Source organism: Oxyura jamaicensis, chromosome 3, assembly GCF_011077185.1.
Source record: "Oxyura jamaicensis isolate SHBP4307 breed ruddy duck chromosome 3, BPBGC_Ojam_1.0, whole genome shotgun sequence".
Classification (NCBI taxonomy): domain Eukaryota; kingdom Metazoa; phylum Chordata; class Aves; order Anseriformes; family Anatidae; genus Oxyura; species Oxyura jamaicensis.
Window position 1 is genome coordinate 102735755 of NC_048895.1, and position 20861 is coordinate 102756615.

The window sequence follows — 20861 nt, forward strand, 5'->3', positions numbered from 1 at the left end:
ACTATTATTTTTCATCATTATGGTTCAAGTCCAAGGTTCCAGAAAGTCTCTCGTCTGTGTTCACAATCAATACCTCCCTTTTCGTGCTGCTCTTGTCTTCTTAAAAATCACCTTCTCCTAAATATAGACCGTCAAAATTGCTCAGAATGAAAAATGACATTCACGGACACTCAGTAATAGCTTGTACTTGGTTTTTCCAATCACTGTCTTGTTTACAGCACACATCAACCCAGAGAACACAACGGTAGGATAGCCTGGAAGAATCGTATGTCAGATGCTGAGATAATCACATCTCTGAGAACAGATGAATTAAGACTGTTACCTGGGGAATGTAAACATTTCTGGGGACAGAAAGGTCAAAAAGCCGGCAAAGATGGAACACAGCGATTAGCTTGTCAAAGATTCAGGCTCAGAAAGAGGCTTTTGAGAAAGAACAGATCTCCAAGAGTGGTTTCATCTTGTTTTCACTTGTTTTCATCTCCAGTTCCCAAACCCACGCTCTATTTCTGCTGTGGGGCTCTAGGCAGGTGTTCTATTTCATAACCCCACTTCCAACCAAACTAGCTGTCTACTGAGCCTATTTCTAATTTTATTGTTCTGGACAGAGAATCCTGGAAGAAGTTAAAGTAGCATACGAGTTGTTTTTGCCTCCCATGTGAAATTTAAACATGTTTGGACCATGTATTCCAAAATTCAAAGTCTAGGAGATTGTAGAACTCTGACTGAAAAAATATAGTATGTTTTTTTTTAGGGAGAAAATAGGATACCTGCAAGTAGCATGCAAAGGGAAGGGGTTTGAAACTTAAAGACTATTTAACTACAGTATGGCTACTACAGAATATTTTAAAGGATGAACTAGCACCTCCCAAGATAAAAAACACACAGGCATGATGTAAATATATTTGCTGCAGAAAAGCAGTATAAGCAGTACGCTGCTGTAACTACTGAATCACATTTTTTCCCCTTTTACTCCAACGAACTGTAACAGGGCATATTTACTTACCAAATAGTTTATAGTGGTACTCTCTTCCCCCCGGCCCATGTACTTGAAGAAACGATGGTCTGCCACTACCAACATCTTGCACGTGTTTTTGGAGCTCTCTGGCATGGCTCTTTTCTTCCGGTAGACGCTTGCTAATGTGAATGTTTAAATACAATTAAATAAACAATTAGCTGTCTACAGCTACATCTATTACCCATATTTAAAACCTGAACACGAGTCTGGATGGGTTTTGGTTGTTTTATTTTGGGGGAGGTGGGGAGGGCACAACTCTTAAGTTTTGTCTTCATAACAGTCCTCAAACTTGTTGTAAGGTGTGGAATGTACAGTAAGGAAATTTAGTTATTCAATAGATGTACCTACAGAGTTTGTATGGTCATCACCTCAGTCCTAACTCTCTTGCTCCTGTCCCCAGTCATTATCCCCATCCCTGCTGAGGGGTAGAAAATAGAGGAAAGAGGGATTCACAGCTCTCAAAAACTCATCATAGCTCAAGCTGGATTCTTGGAGTGGCCACAGATGCCAAACAGCTCCCAGGGCACAGAAGAATGAACATTTTGAATGAAATGTTTTAACATTTACCTTCAAAAGCCTACCTACACTAGTGCCAAGTTCCTTCCTTTCATCATTTTGGATTTATCTGGGTGTGGGGCAGGGAAGAGGGCATGAAAATAAGTGGTGCTTTTTTCCTCCAGTGACTTTAAAGAGTTAAACTAGAAGGGACAACACAGATTATTGCCTAGGTTGTGACCTTACTTGCCTACACAAACTGAATTCAAGCTCTCAAAGGTTCTGCTCTTGCAGGGTATGGATGCTCACCTTCATTTTGCTTGCTATCTTCCAGTCCTTTTGGCAACAGCTCTTCTTCGTCCAGCTTTAAATAACCACACACTTTGGGGGATTGCAATCGTGAGAAATCTTTAATATCTTCAGATCTGTAGACCAGCAGTCTTTCATCTTGCTCGTTATCTATAAATCTCCACAGTGGCTGACAGCACAAGAGCAGCAGAAATGCAGGTAGTTAGGAACACAGTGATTGTAAAGACTAAGTAAAATACATACATATATATATATACACTCAGCCAAGTCTCCACAGCTTTTCTCCACATACTCACATAAATTGGACTATAATGATTTCATGCCTATAGATAAGTTTAGCAGCAGAAGTACACTCCCAAGAAAGTCAGCTGAATTCAGTTTATGCTACACGGGCATCTAAAGATCTAAGGACATCTGAACAGAGCAACAGCAGCCATCTGATAAAGCCGTAGAAGGGAATTTTTCTTTCCCTCCTGAATAAAAGCAATCTGAGGAGGCATCTCAACCTTCTCTGTTCCAGTGCAGTATTAAGACTGGCACAGCTCAGGAGGAGTTATCTGGAACATGCCAACAAACACGCTGACTGGGGGCACAAGAGTTATCTAAGCTAAGAGACGATACGTAGGTGTGCACCAGAACACCACTGGAGCAGAGTCTTCAACATTCATACATCGCTTGTAAGTGAGTGAAAATTTCTCAAAAAATCAAAGAAAACCTCAAAATCCCAATATAAGCAGCTAACTGTATAGCAGTTGCGTGCTGAACATCGTCTGCTTCTAGTGCCACATCCCTATTATTATCTCTAAGTAACATCTACAGCACCACCACCAAACGCAGCCCACCCAGAGGCAGTTCTTTGGGCAAGGCCAAGCAACCCAGGCTCCAAGACTCCCCTGCAGACTACTTGGCTCTCAGTCTCCCCTGGGCTTTGGGCAGTGCTCTCTGAACTCCAGACAACTATTTCTTTGTGATAGCTAACGATTAATTTCAGTTCACTGCAATAAGGTCCTGAAACACCACGGCTGTGCCAGGCCAGCAGCCATACACATCGGTGGTGCAGAACTGAGGGCAAACACCCCATGCCCTCGGGTAAGGCAGGAGGGCATTAGGGATTTACATGAAGGCCCAGTTTTTCCAAACAGTGAGGGCTGTGAAGTAAAGGAAGGCAACAATGGTGCCCCTTTGTCCATACTACCTGTTGGGAACATCCTCTGGCACCTACCAACTCTGACCACACGCAGGCACGACCTCAGGTTACTTGGGGGCCAAAGCTGCCTGTGTGTTGGGTTTATGTGGCAAGGTTTTTGTTAGCGGGGGGCTGCAGGGGTGGCTTCTGTGAGAAGAATCCAGCAGCTGCCCCGTGTTAGAAAAGGGCCAGTTTCAGCTGGCTCCAGGGGGACCTGCCGCTGGCCAGAGCCGAACCAGTAAGTGATGTTGTTTGCACCTTTGTGAGAACAGACTTCAGAAAAGGAAAAATGCTGTAGCACAGTTGCTGGCGGAGCAGGCTGAAGAGGGTGGATGGGAGAAAGGTGGCTGTAGTTTGCTTTTTGGTTTCTTACTGTTCTAGTCCACTCGTAATAGGCAATAAATTACATTAATCTCCCTAGCTGAGTCTGTTTTGCCCATGGTGAAAATTATGGAGTGATCTTCCTGTCCTTACCTCAACCCTTGAGCCCTTTCCATCATATTTTCTCCCCCTTCCCCTTTGAGGAGGAGAGAGTGGCTGTGGTGGAGCTCAGCTGCCCAGCTGGGCAAAACCACCACACCCAGGGATGCCAACAGCCAGGCAGCACGGGCAAGCTACGGCCTCAATGCCTCTGCCTACCTTTATTTAGCTGTTCAGACACAGCTGTAAGGAGCAGCCATGGCAGAGTAAGGAGCTGCACTGGAAACTGAGACACGCTTACATTATTCTTGGACCACAAACGCTAAAACTGCTTTCAATCACAAGCAGCTTCTACATGCTCTCAGAGCAAAGCACAAGTAGAGTGGTTTGGGTATTCTAGTCACATTTTTATATGAGTAGGACTGGGTTTCTCAGGCTTACCTATAATTCTGAATGTCCTCTGGTTTGGAGAGGATTGCAGTACCCATATAACATTTAGCCATAATTACTGTTATTGAGCCATTCTAATACAGCTTGTGTCTGGGAATAAACTGCTCTGAACAAGTCGTTAGGATAGTCTTTAATTTATTTATTGATTTTTTTTAAACCAATAGTTTAAAATAACACAATGAAAACAGGGGGAAAAAAATAAACGATGGAGCATGGAAAAAAAAAAAGCACATTTTTTAAACAAAGCTCAAAGAATGGGAAAAATTCCAAGACCTAGCAAAGGCAAAATTTTGAAGATCTCAAACCTCAACTCTGCTCCAAAGGCTGCATTGTTTGTTATTCTGAAGAACATGATCACCACTAATGTTATCTACTCCTGTTTCTGAAAGACCTACCTCCTCCCTGACATATCTAAAATATGCAAATATCACAGGATGGCACTCACTAATAAAATTCAACACAAAGTCAAATTGGTTTCACATGTTTCTGCCACCTCCCTATTCACCACAAAACAAACACCACCACCAAGCCTATATTGAGCTACAGAGGTGTCGCTGTGACTAGCTAGAAACACCCACAGGAGAACGAGCTGATTGTCTGAATATTGCTTTCAACAGTAAGGCATACCTCAATATTGTATTCTTCTCCATCAGTATTGATCCTTACTGTAAAGTCTTCATCCCCAATATGTGCCACAACCTTGGAATTATGCTCCCCTTTAAAATTAAAAAAAAAACAAATCAGCTCTATTTGCTTGCATTCCTACAAAGGCAACAATTTCATGATTATTTTTGTTTTTTAATATATATTTCAAGGCAAATTAACCTCCTCAGTCTCTGGAGAACACTATACCGAGCAGTTTAAAAAAATAAAAGAGAGAACAAGCACTCTCTCTTCAACCTTAACTTCCCAGTGGTCATAAGTATTAAGTCTTGGATTTAATTGCTAATTTTCAGGTAGTGTTGCCATCAGGCTCTGAGGATTAATAAAAGGACACAGAATACTTCTGCCAACGTACGCAGCTTGGATCCCACCACTACCAGACAGCAATTTCACGGCGTCAGCCTGCATTCCAGTGGAAGAGGCTTTCACCACATCACACGGGCGACATAAAAATCAAAACAACTTAGCGGAAGTATTAATGGTAGACTAAAGTGGAGCACGACACCCCTTCCCTCCAGAAAAGAACCTCCAAAGAATGCCACTGAAGTAGTTTAATATAATAAACTGGGCAACACTGCATCGCCACTACCTGGGTTTTGCATTCTGTGACAAGAAGTATTTAAACCCCAAATTCCAGGTGGAATTAAAGCCACTATTATCGTCTTCAACAATTAAAAATAAAATCACAAGGTACTGAGCGGGCAAATTTTATCTTCACACTCTGCCAAACTGAATAGAAGAGCCCAATCTTAGGAGCTTGGTGCAACAGCTTAAGAACAACAAAAAGAGCAAAACAACAACAACAAAAAAACCACCAACAAAAAACACCAGAAAAAACACAGTGGCATGAGAATAAGAATAATTTCTACTTATTCCTCCTAACCATATTTGATGAAAACGAATGCAATATACCATTTACTTTGGCCAAGAGCCCAGCTGTGCATTCTCAGCACTGACACACAGCCTAGTCCATACTAACCAACGACATGTCCAGTGAAAAAGTCTTGCCATTGAACACGGTACTCCTTTTCCTTGCCTTCACCATCCACAATTAATGCTTGAAATTTTTCTGAAAAGTGTTCAGCAGTTGCAGTTAAGTATAATTTAAAGTGCCTGTAAAAGAAGTTACTTTCATTTATTTTTAAGCAAACTATACACACAAGAGAAACAGAAACAGCTTCCATTTTACTGAAGGTCCAAAAGAATTAGAAAGCATCAACTGTGATAAACAAACTACAAAAATACGTATTATGTACTTTATAACTGTAAATTGTTAGCAGTTTATAGAGGTTTTTTGAAGTGTTAAAGATGTTAAATTAAAAAAAATCCACAAGTCGTGCTTTGCTCATGATGCACCTTCTCCATGCGCATTCAAGCAAAACCAGCCACTGCTAACGTATCTGACCTAAAGCAAATCAGACCAGGGAATCTGCTCACCTGTTTTAAGTTAAATTATATTAAAGCTCTTGTTTTCTAAAAGAATACGGTCAGAAACCATAAGCAGAAATCTGAACTCTAGATTTTTGCATGTCCCAAACACTCAAGGCTATCGCAAAGAGTGGAGACCAACTCAGGAAAGGATCCACATTGGCTCATGCCTTCTGTGGTCTGTGGGTCAAAGATTTCTGGTATGTCCCCCTATGATTATTCTGTAATCATCACTGGCAGTATTGCAAGTATTTGGTGCAGTGCAACCTCACTATGAAGTCAGGGTGCACAAGGCAGGGCAAGACAGGGACAGCCAGACAACATCTGATCCTGTTAACCTTTTATAATTGCTACTTAAAAACTAACCCCCAGCATTTAGAGACAAAACCCCATAAATACAACTTGCATGACAGTTGTAGTTGTAGGGGACAGCTGGAGGAAGGCTCATGAGAACAAAGTAGACAAAAGATGTCAGTGGAACAAAACCAACCTACACTCGTTAACACAAAATGTTCTTCTCACCTCCCCCATTTCAAATTCACAATTTCAGCACTCAGATACCTGTAAGGGACTTGTATGAGACTGAATAGAATCTCTAAAACTTTCATGCCTGCTTTCTCTACCATATTTTTCCCCCAGTGCTTGTAATTCCCATCTCATTAAAGTAGAGTTCTAATCAAATGCAGAATTTACACATGGTAGGAACAGGATCAGACCTCTGGGTGGGGGGAATATCTCTCTGGCAACATGACACACACTCTCCCCAGATTGAAGGCAGAGATTTTCAAGAATCAGTCAAACACAAGATTGCCAAGATGAGGTAAAAGTGGAATCCATCCCAATAAGTGGAAATAACCTACACAAAACTAAGCTTAAGAAAAAGACCTAAGAACAAAAAAAAGCTAAGAACAAAGCAAGAGAAGTCTTAGATGAATGGCATTTCAGCCAACAGAGCGATACAATGGAACCTGACATACTTTTGTGTGTCCTCTGAGCCTCTCTGAAGTCACTCCCACAGCCATGCAGTTCAGTAACTTAAAAAGAACTGGCCAGTCATGACAGAAAACACAGTAACTACGTCTGTGTTTGGAATTGTGTCTTACTCATCGCCAACTGAAGGAAAATGTTACGCTATCTCATTGCTGATGATTTAATTACCTTTGCAGGGCTGAAAAACTTAAGAGCCTCTCTACGTGTGTCTCAGGCTGGAGGTCTCTCTTCCTCAGCGAGTGTTGCTGGATGCTGGACTGAGAAAGGATGTCATAGTCTGAGAGCATGGATTCAACCGCGTCTGGAAAAACAACAGAGAAAGTTTGATAATTTTGAGGAGCTCTTTCACAAATGCAGACATAAAGCAGCAAAATCGAGCCTCCTGTAGCAGGATCACAGTTTGCTCTAATTTCAGGAAAACCACTGTACATTTCTGCGAAGATGCCTTTTGTGCAGTCACGTAGAAATCAGAGCATGAAACGAGACGCGGTCAGAGATGGAGAAGCAAAAAGTTATTTCACATCTTTCAGCAGCTTTAGAGCAACTAAGCCATCATTTTTACTGCTATGGCTGCGCAGAGCTCACGCCCTCCCTGGCTGCCTCCTGGAAACCAAGTCAGGGAGAGCATTCCCCATTGCTCTGGGAAGAACAGCTTTCCCTCTTCGCCTGCTGCTCCCTACAACAATTTTAAATAATTTAACTGAGGAAACTTCTGCCAAGTTCCCTGCAGGTCAGGACTGCGGTTACCACCTTTCTGTCCAACAGTAGCCAGAAAATTGATGATTGCATAGCTTAATTCATCAGAAATAACCAGCCAGACACCTCACGGGGGCATCTCCATGCTCCCCAGCCCCCAACCATCCAGAACACTCCTCTGATTTCCCTCCTCAGAACACAAAAGCCTCTTCAGAGACTGCCTTACACCACCCAGCCACGTAACCTCATGCATTTTATTACATTTTAAGGTTTTACTGGCTTGTGTGCAACACGCCAAGGCTGTCAACTTGAAGCTCAGACCAGTGCAAGCCCTGAAATAATTCCTTTTGTTTTGAAAACCTGACACTCATCACCATCACTTAACCCCAAATCAGCGAATATCGAAGGTGGAAGGAACCTAGAGCCCAAAGCAGCTTTTAGGAACAGGAGTACCACTGAAGTCCTGGCCAGTGCAAGCATCTCACTTCGCATTTCACGAGGAAGACAGCAGGGAGGACAAACCATCAGCGTATGCACGCTCGTGTACACTGCAAGGGGGGAGCTGAACGAAAAAAAGAAGCTTCTCACACGCCTCTCAGCCCTGCACCGGGCCACGCCAGCACAGGCACATCCTCCCCAGCCACCAGCCTGCTGACAGCTAGGCGAGACATCTGCGCTTTCTTGCCCCAGAAGCCACAAGGCCTCGGTTCCCAGGCTGCTCCAGAGCGAGCCGCCCCTCCCCTGCCGTTTAGCAACACAGGAAGGGCAGCATGGTTGCAGTTTCCTGACTTCTGTTTACAACCCTTGCAGGTCGAGAGCACCTGCAATCGATTACCAAGTTCTGGGATTATATGCAAAAGCAATATAAGGTGGTTTCCACCACCTTCCTCTGCGGTGTGTTTTTCCATCCTACGTGCCAGGTGCCTTCATCGCCTGCTCGCTGCTTCACCACAGGGAGAAAATACTTTACAAAATAAAAAAGCAAATATCTGTTTTCTTTAAAAAGCCTATTATATCTCACAGCTTTTGGTACAGCACCTTCTCTCAACCACATCCACTTGGGAGGAGGGAGGGTAGGGAGAGGCAGGGAGAATCAATTAGGAACAAACCTCATTAAACTGCCTAGTCCTCGACTCTTTTTAATTAAATGGGAGATCCTTTCCACACACCCAGCGAAAGCAGACCCCTCAATTAGAGCCAGCGCTGATACGCAGGATGCCAAACGCCGGCTCACGACACATTTGAGGTATGTGGGCCAGGAAGCAAGAGAGGCGTGGTCCCACCGCCGCGCTGCTCGGGGACTCGCACGGGGACTCGCCAAGCGCAAGGTCAGCCCCAGAGGCACAACCCCAGCTGCAAAACACGACGACTGGCACTGCTTTCCACCCCAGTGTGCAAAGCACAGCCCCAAACCGGGGGAAAGTCATGCCAAAAAAGCAAGAGGCAGCTGCCGTTAGAGCCAGGCAGAACAACTTGCGTCTCGGTTTTGTGGCAGGAGCCCTGAGAAGCCTGCTAAAGAAATCAGGTTCTTTATTTGCTAGGCTAAGGGAACTTCCGAAGTCCTGCTCCGCCCCAGCACACACACACACACCCGCCTGGAAAGGGAAATGCCTTCCAGAGACACGGCAAACGGGGTAAGGGCAAGAGCTAGGGAGCTGCTGGAGATGAGTAAGAGACCTCTCAAAGCAAGGAACGCAGCAGGGGACACTCCTAGTTCCTGCACCACCGAAACAAGAAAGCTCTTGTTAACATTTCCTCTCACCCTTCCGAAATGTGTTTGCTTTTCGTTTTACTTGCGACGTGTAATTAGCTTCTAGGACATGCTGCTGCTAGACAAAAATCTGTGAACTGATCCGGGCATCAGGCAGAGGTGGAAACAATCTGCTTGTAACACACTCAAACCCAGATTTTTCTGTTAAGTTTTCGTGCTGTGAAAATGAATCCCTGTCCATGGCTTATTAAGCATGAAAGATGAAGTGTCGTCGTCTCCAACACAATGCAGAACTGCACATAGGCCAGCTGCACGGCAGTCTGTGGAGGGCAGCCACAGCAATCACACAGATGAGTACTTTTTATTCAAGTGTAACAATCTGTCTGGCATTCCTTCTTCAGTATCTTCACCGTGGTCCAAGAGTCGTTCCCTATGGGCTGCAACAGCATTGAGCTGACTCAGGTTTTCCCCAACCGCCTTCCTGCGGTTCCTTCCCTTCGGTCCCCTCCAAGGTTGCTGCAGTCCTCTCTTTTTGGAGAAGGACACCGTCATTTCATCCTGATAACCCCAATGCTTATTCATTTTTTATTATTTTGTGACAGTCAGCCTTCAGTTGATGGTATCTTCTCTCCTGGGGAGAACTCCCCAAGATACACACAAGGCACTCAGGTTTGTAAGAGGAACTGGGAAAGAACGCCGGTGACAAAGATGATGATCCCAAATCCACAGCTGAGGATTCCTCTGCTGGTAACCTTGAACTCACCATTGTTTTCCCTCGTTTTCTTTCACTTCATTTTAAGGCTAGAAGTCCACTGCCCCCAGGCTTTGCAATTTAACACAGGAAAGTATCTTTTAAGGAAATTATGGGCCAGTGGGCATTGCATCAGGCTCCTCCACCAGCACAGAGCTCAAGAATGTGCTGGGCAACAGCTCAGTGGAGCTGGAAGCCACCGTGTATTTGTTAAAGAGGAGGAGGTTTCTGTCCAAGCGTTCAGCTACCAAGTCAAACACCAATGGCATCTTCCTCCAGCCACCCTGGCTTTCAGAAGCAGAACAGCAAATTGCCATGATCTCATGCCCAGGCCATTGCCCTGAAAGCAGCAAGTGAATGTGGCAAGTCAGCCACGTCAGAAGCGTTCTTCTGAGTTGCATTATTCATTCAAAGGTTAAGCTTTTCGAGAAACGTCAAGTTTTAAAGCAGAAGATGCAATTAATATCCTGAAAATCCTCCTCACTGTTATCTGATGATAGAAAATATCTCTGGTTAAAACACAAGATCCAGCAGTATTTTAAGATGTTACCTTCAGGAATTAAGTGACCACAAGAGGATCAGAGGAGGTTGCAGGACTGATTATGGATATTGCTTCTCCAACCATCCCAAAAGCAATAAAACCACAAATAAATCTGGTGCGGAAAGGGAGAGGGATGGGGAGATAAGCCTGGAGAGAGTAGTCCTGGAACGAGCACAGCAAGCACACTCAGGGAGGATTTTACATCAATGGTACCTCCAAGCCTGAAAAGGGCTCTAGCCTGTATTTCGTACCACCTGGGTACTCTCAAAAGCTGGTCAGCAGCTCACTAATAACACTTCTAATTCAGCTGGGCAATGACTGAATGGCTGAAGGGCTCCACATTCTTCATTAAACCGTCCAGTGCTATTCCTCTTCATACACAAAAGCACAGTAACCAAACAGAGCCACCTCAGCTCTACCTCACAGTCTAATCCTGACCAAGAAACGCAGCCTGGAGTCTCTCCAACCTGCACCACCCGAGCTGAAACAAGCCTCCAGCACCCCAGGTGGAAGAGCTGCCCTTGTGCTTGCGGTGACAGCGGGCCGCTGATGGCTGTGCAGGAGGCTGCTAGCCTGCAGCACGAGCCTCATCCATCAGGAGGTGATGCTGTCATGCCTAAATGTCTACAGGAGCCTTCTCTTAAGAGTTTACTCTGCTTTCAGGGAACTGTTAATGAAGAGGACACGATGAGGAGATCCAGCTGGGGGAAAGCTGTTCCATAATCGTCCATTAGATGCACTGTTAGGTACATCTGGTACGGAGCCATTGCCAGAGACAGAAAATAAAGTGAACTGAAGCAGCCTCATCCCATGCTTGCTCCCCATGGCTTGGATAAATCACGTTTCCTTGTTTCCAGCGCAGTGCCTGCTGTTCTGCTCACGACATGTATGTGAGCAGGAGAATCTGTGTGAGGAGCAGGTTCAGTGCAGGAGCTGCGTGTGCCTCAGCCTGCTCCCCAAGCACAGCGCGACAGACACATTTCTAGACAAACTTGTTGGTGAGACCCGGCCAGCCACATCAGCACTGCCGAACGGCTCAAAAGGCGCGTTTCTGAATCGATCCCAGCTGCAGCAAACTGGCTAAGCCACATCAGAAAAACAAAGTGCCTGCCTTCAGTTAGTCACCGGCGCGGTGCAGACGAAGCCTCGGGGTACGGTTACGCAGACGTTGTGCTGGGAAGGAAGGCAGGCGGCCTTACCAGCCAGCAGCTACCCTGCGGTGTGCTCTGCCTGCAGTTTGAAACTCCTTCACACGCCTGGCACTCGCAGAAGTGCCCAGCGGTGGGTGCCGTGGAAAAGCCAGCGACCTACAACCCTCCTTTAGCTCATCTCAGGAAAATTATTCACACAGCTGTACCTTTACACGGCCTCAGTTTTTCCCTACAGTAACATATTAATCTGTTTCTGGACAGTACATATCCAGAAGTGCGCTAATTTTATTTAGCAGAAACCACACAGCTCATTAAATCGCTGTTTCTGGTTATTGTGAACACAGCCGAATACCCCGGTGGCTTCTACGTGGTACCTCAAACACTGCCAACCTCGACGTCATTCTCCTTCACTGAACACATCTTACCTGGGGACCAGCGAGGAGCAGCATTTATTGTTTGATCTGCTTGATTTAATAACTCAATCTGTCTTATCTGCGAAAGCAGAGAGTACTTCTTGGAGGAAAAAAAATGCAATATGCTGCTCAAATATTGACGTTACAAAAATAAGGAAGCCCCCTGAACTAATGTCCTCACATTCAAAGTGAAACAAAGGCAACACAGCTGCCCCATCTTAAACCAGAACAGCATCATGTGACGTGATGCTCCAAAAAGAAACAGTACCAAAAAAAAAAATCCCACTGCTTTCATATATCCTGCAGACCAGAAGAGCCAAGTCACAGGATGTAGTCTTCTCTGGAAAGAGATCATTTGTCTGCCTCTCCAAAAACTGTCTCACTACTGAGCTTAGACACTCCACGCCACAAAATCCTGCTGCTTCAAAAAAAAGAGTTTGAGCGGAGCTGATTCTGGGAAGAGACCAGTTACTGTCTGGGCTACCCTGGTGAGACCAACCCGCTTCTCCCTGCCTGGCTGCATTTCTTCTCCTTTGGGATATGGCTTGGCACTCGCTCAGATGGGGCCTTCCAAAATTCAAGGCAATCGCTAGTACTGAGGGGCAGAGCTTGGCAGCTTCAGCAACAGTCTGAAAGATGAAAAATGAAATCAGGGATTGCAAGGGATGCCACGTACTTGTTCAACACTGCATTAATTGTGGATCAGAACTGAGTAGGTAGCTGCTATGGGCACCTCTCTGCAAGATCTGCCTTCTCCTCTCACCCCTCAGTCCATGAGCAACATAGGTTAAAAACACAAGTTTCAAGGAGGAAAAAAAAAGTACCAATAGTGCATATTAAGAGTATCACAGGAAGACAAGGAAGGATATTGTGAACTGAGATTAGGACATGAAAAACACAAATAAGGGCTAAAAAGTGGGCAAGCTGCAGGCTGACAAGCAGTAAGGTCACATATCTGCAAGGATGACAGCCACCAGGAAGACCATCAGAACCACTGGTATTGCAGAAAATCCCCAAAACGAGCAAGCTGCACACGAATCCTGTAAGGACGGCTTGGATGCCACGCACAGCAGGACGCACAGCTCTCTGCCATGTGCAGTAAAAGGTTACCCAAGAGCCAGGCTACTCTAAGAAAGAACGTCCCTTGATCGATCTGGGAAAGGGGCAAACTCCTGGGGTTTATATAAAATCTGGCGGGGAAACAATAATTAAATCAACCTGTTTCTAGCAGATGTTAAATATAAACTTCTATCTCAGATATAAATCTCTACCGACTATTAAATGCATAATTAAATTCTGGTGTAACTTTAAGAGCTTAGTCGGGAGAACTCTGCTGAGCGGGCTGGCCGCACGTCCTTGCTCGGCCCTTCTAACCTCCGAGCAGAAAGCCATGCTGGGGTTTTTGCACACACAAAAAAATCCCAAGTAGTAGAAGGGTGAAATTGAGAGGAGCTCATGCTATCGGCCATGAACTGCACCACTGAAGTTGTCAGTTTTTACTGTGGGATAAAAGAAAGAATACCAACCAACCAAAAATACACTTGAATGCAAAGAAGTATTTTACTTTTTCATACAATGGCCTGGGTTGGAAGGGACCTTAAAGATCTCTTCTTTCCGATCTCCCTGCCATGGGCAGGGACACCTCCCACCAGACCAGGTTGCCCAGAGCCCCATCCAGCCTGGCCTTGAACACCTCCAGGGATGGGGCATCCACAGCTTCTCTGGGCAACTTGTGCCAGTGCCTCACCACCCTCAGGGTAAAGAATTTCTTCCTTATATCTAATCTAAATCTACTCTTAGTTTAAAAGTGTTACCCCTTGCCCTGTTATCACATTTTCTTTCTTATCCAGTTGGAAATTGAAACATGAACTGATTCACACAAACAAGAGAAAACAAACCAGAGAAAGTACTTCAGTATCTCCATATTAAATGTATCAGTATCAGTATCTCCAAATGTATCAGTATCTCCATATTAAACTACAGAAGTAACTACCAAAGCACGGCACAAAAAACTCCCACTGACAATTTACGCTCAGTATGGCAGGCTATGTCTGTATCAAGCACTTCCTGCTTGTGCTAGAGACAAGGTGAACAGGAGACTGTATTTTTATTACTGAGCCTGCAGTGCTGCATGTGGAAACCACTGCATCTATAAATGCCTGCAGTGACTCTGGAATATCCCACAGCATCCCGGGCTGGCATCACACGCCGCAACACTCTGCTGTTTGTCTTCGTGCTCTTGGATTCTCCTCCACACGGTGCACTGAGATACACACCCGAACTTCAGCTTCGGGAGACAAACGGCTAAGACGGCTCGATCCAAAATAGCTGTCTTGCTTGAAAGGATATTAAACAGGGTAAGAAACAGGAACAGACATGGCAGACCACGGTAGTGAAATTAGTTATGTTCCTTGCCCCTTACCTAGGTCTTGCCGTAGTCTGTAGTGCACAGACTTCAGTCCAGAAGGACGAAGTTTAATCCCACATGAGGATTTTGTCACTAATTACCTCACTGCATGCTCCTGACACCGAGGTAAACTTCCAGCCCCTTAAGTCCCTTGCAGATGGTTATATTCTTGGCTTTAAGGACTTCCTGCGTTTTGTCACACTAACAGCGATGTATAATTTTAAACTGTGCATGATTTTACACTACCTTCTGTATCACTCAGCTTCCCCAGCTGGTTCATGAATACCCACTGACATTTGTTGTTTTTTCACTCAACAACTTGTAAACTGTCGTCCATGATACATCATGCCCACGATACGTGATGTCCATCGTCCATGATACGTCATGAAGGTTTGTACTGAACCATTGCTAGTGGGACGCTACTTGAGCTGATGCAGCTCATTTTGAGTTCTGTCTGGTATTTCAGCAGTCTGGAGAAAAAACCAACCCAAGCAGAAGTTATCTGCCTCAGATTTTATTACTGGTCTTTTCTATATTGTAGAAGTGAATGATGCAAAGCCTGTTACCTGCCCCAGATAGTAACAGCTGCATTTCTGTCAGTTCCCTGCCTAGTTTGTGATTAAAAGATTTCATTTAGAACAGGTGAAGGCAGATTTTTACCACATGCTGGGCAATCCCAGATGCACACTGCGCAGTGGCGGCTCACTGGTAACACCACCGTGCTGTAAAACAGACTCAAGCGGTTCAGACAGAGCAATGCATTCGGCAACACCGAAGCCGGGTACATGCACCGCTGTTCTCTTCAAGTCCATTAAGCCCTGTTTCATAGAGATGTCAGAGCTCCAACAAGCAGCATAAATATTTAATGGTTATAAAAGGTTATTTCCAGAGATAAAGGACAATGGAGAGGGGAAAAAATTAAGATAAGCAACATTAATTTTTCAAAGGCAAAACTATAACAAGTCATTGTGTTGACTAGTAGAGACTCTCTGAACACCATGAGTTGGAAGGGACTCATGAGGGTCATCACATCAAGTCCAACTCCTGACTCCACACAGGCCCACCCCAAAATCAGAAATGACCACCATCTTTTCATCTACTTATACTATTTTTTGTCAAAGTCTGTTTTTTCCCTATCCTTTGTCCTTGCTGAAAAAGTATGAACTTTCGAAGAGACAAGCAAGAAAGTTCTTAACCACAAAATGACAATCCTTGAAACTTCATTAAAGAGACTGCTTGTCAGAAATCGGAATTATTTCAGTCCAGAAAACTCAACCTCTTTGATTAAACAGAACAAATCAGAAGATAGGGTAGTGGATATTTTAGAAGATTGAGCTGTGCACAAGATTAGGAAGATAGAACTCCAGCAAAAGGTCAACATAAAACCACAGAAAAGTAGGTGAAAATATTTTGAAGAGCGGCTTGTCAAAGACATAAAGCTAATACTGGCAATAGCTTTTATTATAATGAGAAACAAGACAGACAAATATTCAAAGGGGCCTGTAAAACAACTAAGCTGCAAAGATGACCCCAAGAAAGGATGCTAAAGGCCAGTACCAAAGGAATAATTCACCTTTGCATTCACCACAGAGGAGACTAAGAACGCTCCCTGAAACCTTGTCTTGACTGAATCTAAAGAACTGCCTCCAGTTAAAGGCTCAAGAAAAAGGGCTTTACAACAAGCCAGTAAAATTACCAATAAGTCAACAGAACATGAAGGTATTAACCCAGGAGTTCTCAAGCTGAAAAGATGAAACTGGTCAACTACTAATCCTGGCATGCAAGTACGGTGCCATTGGTCTTGCTCCTGGCAGACTGAAAGGTGTAAGAGCACCAACTTCCAGTAGCATTCCAGGTACCACGTAGGGGCTTAATATGCTCACCTTCCCTGACAAACTGTGAATTACTCAACTTGTGGCTGAATAAGATAGTAGGAAATGGTCTATGCCACCTCTCTATGGAATTAGTGCCTATTTATTAGCTTTCTGAAAGGATGAAATGTATGGATAAGTGTAACGCTATTAATCAAACATACCCAGGCTGTAACAAGTTTTAGACAAGCTCCCTCACAAAATGCTTCTGTAGATTTAATTTACTGAATGAGAGAACAACAAAATCCTTCAAGAAAATCAGGGTGGAGTAAGTGTAAAATAACGCACAAGAAAATAAAATCATCACTATGTTTGTGACAAGCACTTCAGCATGGCTGTCACCACTCAGAAAAAAATATCTTGGAGTGACTATTCAACGAGAAGAGAGGGCAGAAAATTACTCAGAAAGAAAACAAACCCAAAAGCATTCATCACTATGCTTCATCATTATAAATCCACGGTGCCTTTGTATCACAAATACTACCTGCAGGCATAGTCATGTATCTCAAATAAATACAAATCCAGTACAAACAGAAGGTGCATACACAGAGGTAACAACGACCAATTAAGTCATGAACTTTTTCCCCATGCTAAGAATTATTACACAGACCGAGATCTTCCCACTTGAAAGAAGAGTGTGAAGGAAATGAATAATTGTGTTGCACATTCACCATTGCTGGCAACAGAAACCACAGAAACAGACAATGTTCAGAAAGAAACGGGAGAAAGGAGTTTTTCCTCCATGCATTACTTAATAAAACTGACAAGCTCTTAGCCCAGACATGGTGGTAAGGAGGCCAAAAATACAAAAGGCATCAGATAAAGCTCACACAAGTTCATAGCAAATGGCTCCTTTAGAAGCTGCGAAATTTGATGGTCCAAGATGTAAACTCTGCTTGAAGAAATCCCTAGGCCTGCCTGCAGTTGAAGGGATATGCTGTATTTGTTGTGTTTCTGTTACACTTCCTGGAACATCCACTGCTTCCTACCCCTGCCTGCTTCCTGCAGTGACTAATTGCTGTGGCCTGCACAGAACAAAAAGTCAACCTGAGGTGTGGGAGAGTGGGACAGAGGTACAGCCTGGACGACTGACACAATATCTGTCAAAGAGAGTTGAACAAAGAAAGGGGACTTGAAGCAGTCACCGTGGGCAGCACCACCTGGAGACATGGCATCTGACTGGGTAACAAGCAACCGCTGCCTCTCACAAGCTCATCTGCCAGTTCAGAGAGAGACTTTTGCTCATCAGACAGAAGTTTGCAACTTAAAGTAAATGTTTAGGTGCAAAAGTAAGGTTACAGAAGTAAAATAAAATAGCCTTCCTATGTTCAGCTTCCTGGAAGTCACATGCAGCTCCAATAGCTTCAGGCTCTCTCTGCAACGGTGACTCTTCAACCAGAGCTACGAAGGGCAGTCGTTTACGTGATCATCCTGCTCTAGCATAACACAGACTCCTGCAAGGAAATTTCTTTATCAGGCCTCCAGCATGAAGACAACACGGTCTTCACCTCCTCAAAGAGGCTGACAGGTCCCCACCACCACACATTTGACACCTTCAGCTATGGAACAGCGTAGCCAGCAGGCCCAGGGAGGTGATTGTCCCCCTCTACTCTGCTCTAGTGAGGCCACACCTTGAGTACCATGTCCAGTTTGGGGCCCCTCAGTACAAGGACATCAAGGCCCTGGAGCGTATCCAGAGCAGGGCTATGAAGCTGGCGAAGCACAAGTTCTGTGAGGAGCAGCTGAAGGCACCGGGGTTCCTTAGTCTGGAGAAGAGGAGGCTCAGGGGAGACCTTATTGCTCTCTGCAGCTACCTGAAAGGAAGCTGTGGGGAGCTGGGGGTCAGCCTCTTCTCACAGGTAACTAGTGACAGAACTTGAGGGAATGGCCTCAAATTGTGCCAGGGGAAGTTCAGGTTGGAAATGAGGAGACATTTCTTCTCAGAAGGAGTGGTTAGGCACTGGAATGAGTTGCCCAGGGAGGTGGTGGAGTATCCGTCCCTGGGGGTGTTCAAGGAAAGGCTGGACGTGGTGCTTGGGGACATGGTTCAGTGGTGACAGTGGTGGTACGGGGAGGGTTGGAGCAGATGATCTGGAGGTCTTTTCCAACCTTGATGACTCCATGTTGGGAAGGGAACCACGCCGAGGTGGGACTGACAGGACTAACACGGTCCCACAAAAGGCGGCTCTGCAGGCACCACCGACCCCCCGGTGGAAGCAGGCGTGCCTCGCCCGCCGCCCCCAGCAGGGCCAGGCTGCAGCCCCCCGGCCGCCACCGCCCCACAGCCCCTTCCCTTCTCCCTCCCCCCGACCCCGCTGGTCCCGCCCCGCACCTTACCGTAGCGCTGCCTCTGCGGCGGGCGCCCCAGCGCCTGCAGCTCGCCCGGCCCCCCCAGCAGCAGCAGCAGCAGGGCAGGGAGCAGCCACAGCCGGAGCCTCATAGCTCCCTGCCTCCCTCCCTTCGCATCCAGCCCGCCCGTGCTTCCTCACGGCCCCCTCACGCCGCGCCGGGCCCCGCCGCCATCCTGGGCCCGCACCCGGAAGCGCGGCCGCCCGCGCGGGGCATTGTGGGGCTGGCGGCGCCGCCATCTTAGGTGGCTGGGCGGGGTGAGGGGCCGGGAGGTGGGAGGACGCCCGCTGCCTCCCTCACAAATATCGCCTACCGCCTGCCTAGGGCTCGTAGGAGGTAATAGCAGCGCTCCTTAGTGAACCTGAAGGGCTTTCCTAGTTTTGTGTGTTACTGAGGGCTGTTTGCGGTGCTCACTACCGCAATGGGTCCGTGGGCTGCATATTTGCAAACAGCACCTGTGTTAATGAAGGTGCATGAGGGCGGTGTGTGGGTTACAGCTGTGCTGTGGTACACCGCTTAATGTTGCCTTGATTTTCTGTTTTTAGAGGCTGATGATGGGCTTGGCAGAAATGAAGAAAAATACTACCTATCCTGATTCTTGCCACACTGTTCATTAGTTAACCTGAAACACTTACATAGCTCTGGCATGTAATTGCTCATCCTTTCATAAGGACAAGCGTACTGCTAAAAACGAGTGTTTGTCTCCTGTTTTTGTTTGTTTGTTTTTGTCTCCAGTGATGGGAAGATAAGAGCTGGTGAAGCCTCCTGGCAGAATGCTTGGAATTTACAACAATTTACATCTGTTGACTCTCTAAATCAGAGGTAACATCTAGCTTGGCAGCTCTCAATGTATGTATCCTTCAGCAATTTGTCCAGCTGACTGTGATACGTGTACGATCCCAGTACACATAACATCCTGCAGCAGGGTGTTCCACAGTGTAGTCAGTGTAGGAAGAATCACTTTGCTTTCAACCTGACATTTCGTGCCACTGTTAGGCTGCTGTTCTGTGAACTTTTCCAGTTCTCGCATGTCCTGTTTGAGATGGTAGGGTTGAAAATGCATACAATGTTCACGTTGCGAACATACATTGGATTTAGAAAGTGGCATAACTATTCTCTGTGTTCTCAAGGTATTTCCTAAATATTTCTAACGTTTAATACATTGTTGAACACTACTAAACGCTGAGCTGCTGTTGTTGTAAATGTACCTATTAAGTTTCCAAGATTGCACTCCTGAAGTGCAATGGTCTGCTGAGTCATAAGTACTCTACTCATAGAACATTTTTTCACCACTTGTGTTACTGACAATCACTTTATTGCCAGTCACTGAAGGCCCAATTCAGTTGCCCACGTGTAGGTGTCTAGTTCTACTTCAGGTGACATAGGGTATCTCACTGAGGTTTCAGAAGGGCATGGGACTCCATTAGATCCCGTGCAAGAACCAAGATGTCTCACATGTGCTAGAGCATGAGGGTGGGTAACTGAGCCCTGAGTATTTAAGGTATTTTTGTAATTCTTCTCAGCCACACCTCTTCTTCCATGAACAACATGGTATGAGGAGGATTTGTCTTTTCATTTCTCACCTCCATATTCAAATTATTTATGTATAAGGACACAGATATGAAGGACCGTTGGTGACTTACTTTCACTGTGAAAAATGGCTGTTTACTTAGTCTGTTTCCTATCTTTTAACCACACTTTACTCCATGCAAGGATTTTCTCTTATTCCATGATTGCTAAGTCTCCTTAAAAGAGCCTTAGGTAAAAAAAAAAAAAAAAAAAAAAAAGGTGTTGAAACTCTTTTAGAAATGTAAGCAAACTGTATCTCTCTGATCTTCCTTATCCACATGCTTGTTGACATTTTCAGAAAATTCCATACCAAGCTTGAACAGAAGATTTCTCTTTACAAAAGTAATGTTGGCAAAACCCACGCTGACTTTTCCCTAGAAAAAAACTATGGGTTTTTCCCCTACCTGCTCATGTATGCATTAAGTTTAGTTGCTACTAATATGTGT

At 45.2% G+C, this 20861-nt stretch overlaps 1 protein-coding gene and 1 long non-coding RNA gene across 2 annotated transcripts in view; one reads left to right on the forward strand and one right to left on the reverse strand.

Annotated features, from left to right (window-relative positions):
* Positions 1-19044, reverse strand: part of ADAM17 (ADAM metallopeptidase domain 17) — a 34135-nt gene extending 15091 nt beyond the window's left edge. Inside the window, exons 1-6 of the mRNA XM_035322726.1 lie at positions 18835-19044; positions 7125-7257; positions 5518-5651; positions 4503-4591; positions 1820-1988; positions 1004-1134 (exon numbers count right to left, since the gene is read on the reverse strand). Coding sequence (XP_035178617.1) covers positions 1004-1134; positions 1820-1988; positions 4503-4591; positions 5518-5651; positions 7125-7257; positions 18835-18937 — 759 coding nt within the window. The 5' untranslated portion in view covers positions 18938-19044. The remainder of the gene's footprint in view (positions 1-1003; positions 1135-1819; positions 1989-4502; positions 4592-5517; positions 5652-7124; positions 7258-18834) is intronic.
* An 84-nt stretch (positions 19045-19128) lies between these two features.
* Positions 19129-20172, forward strand: LOC118164897. The gene is made up of 2 exons (XR_004749724.1): positions 19129-19454; positions 19582-20172. It is a non-coding gene; the product is annotated as an uncharacterized LOC118164897 (long non-coding RNA).
* The last annotated feature ends 689 nt before the right edge of the window (positions 20173-20861 follow it).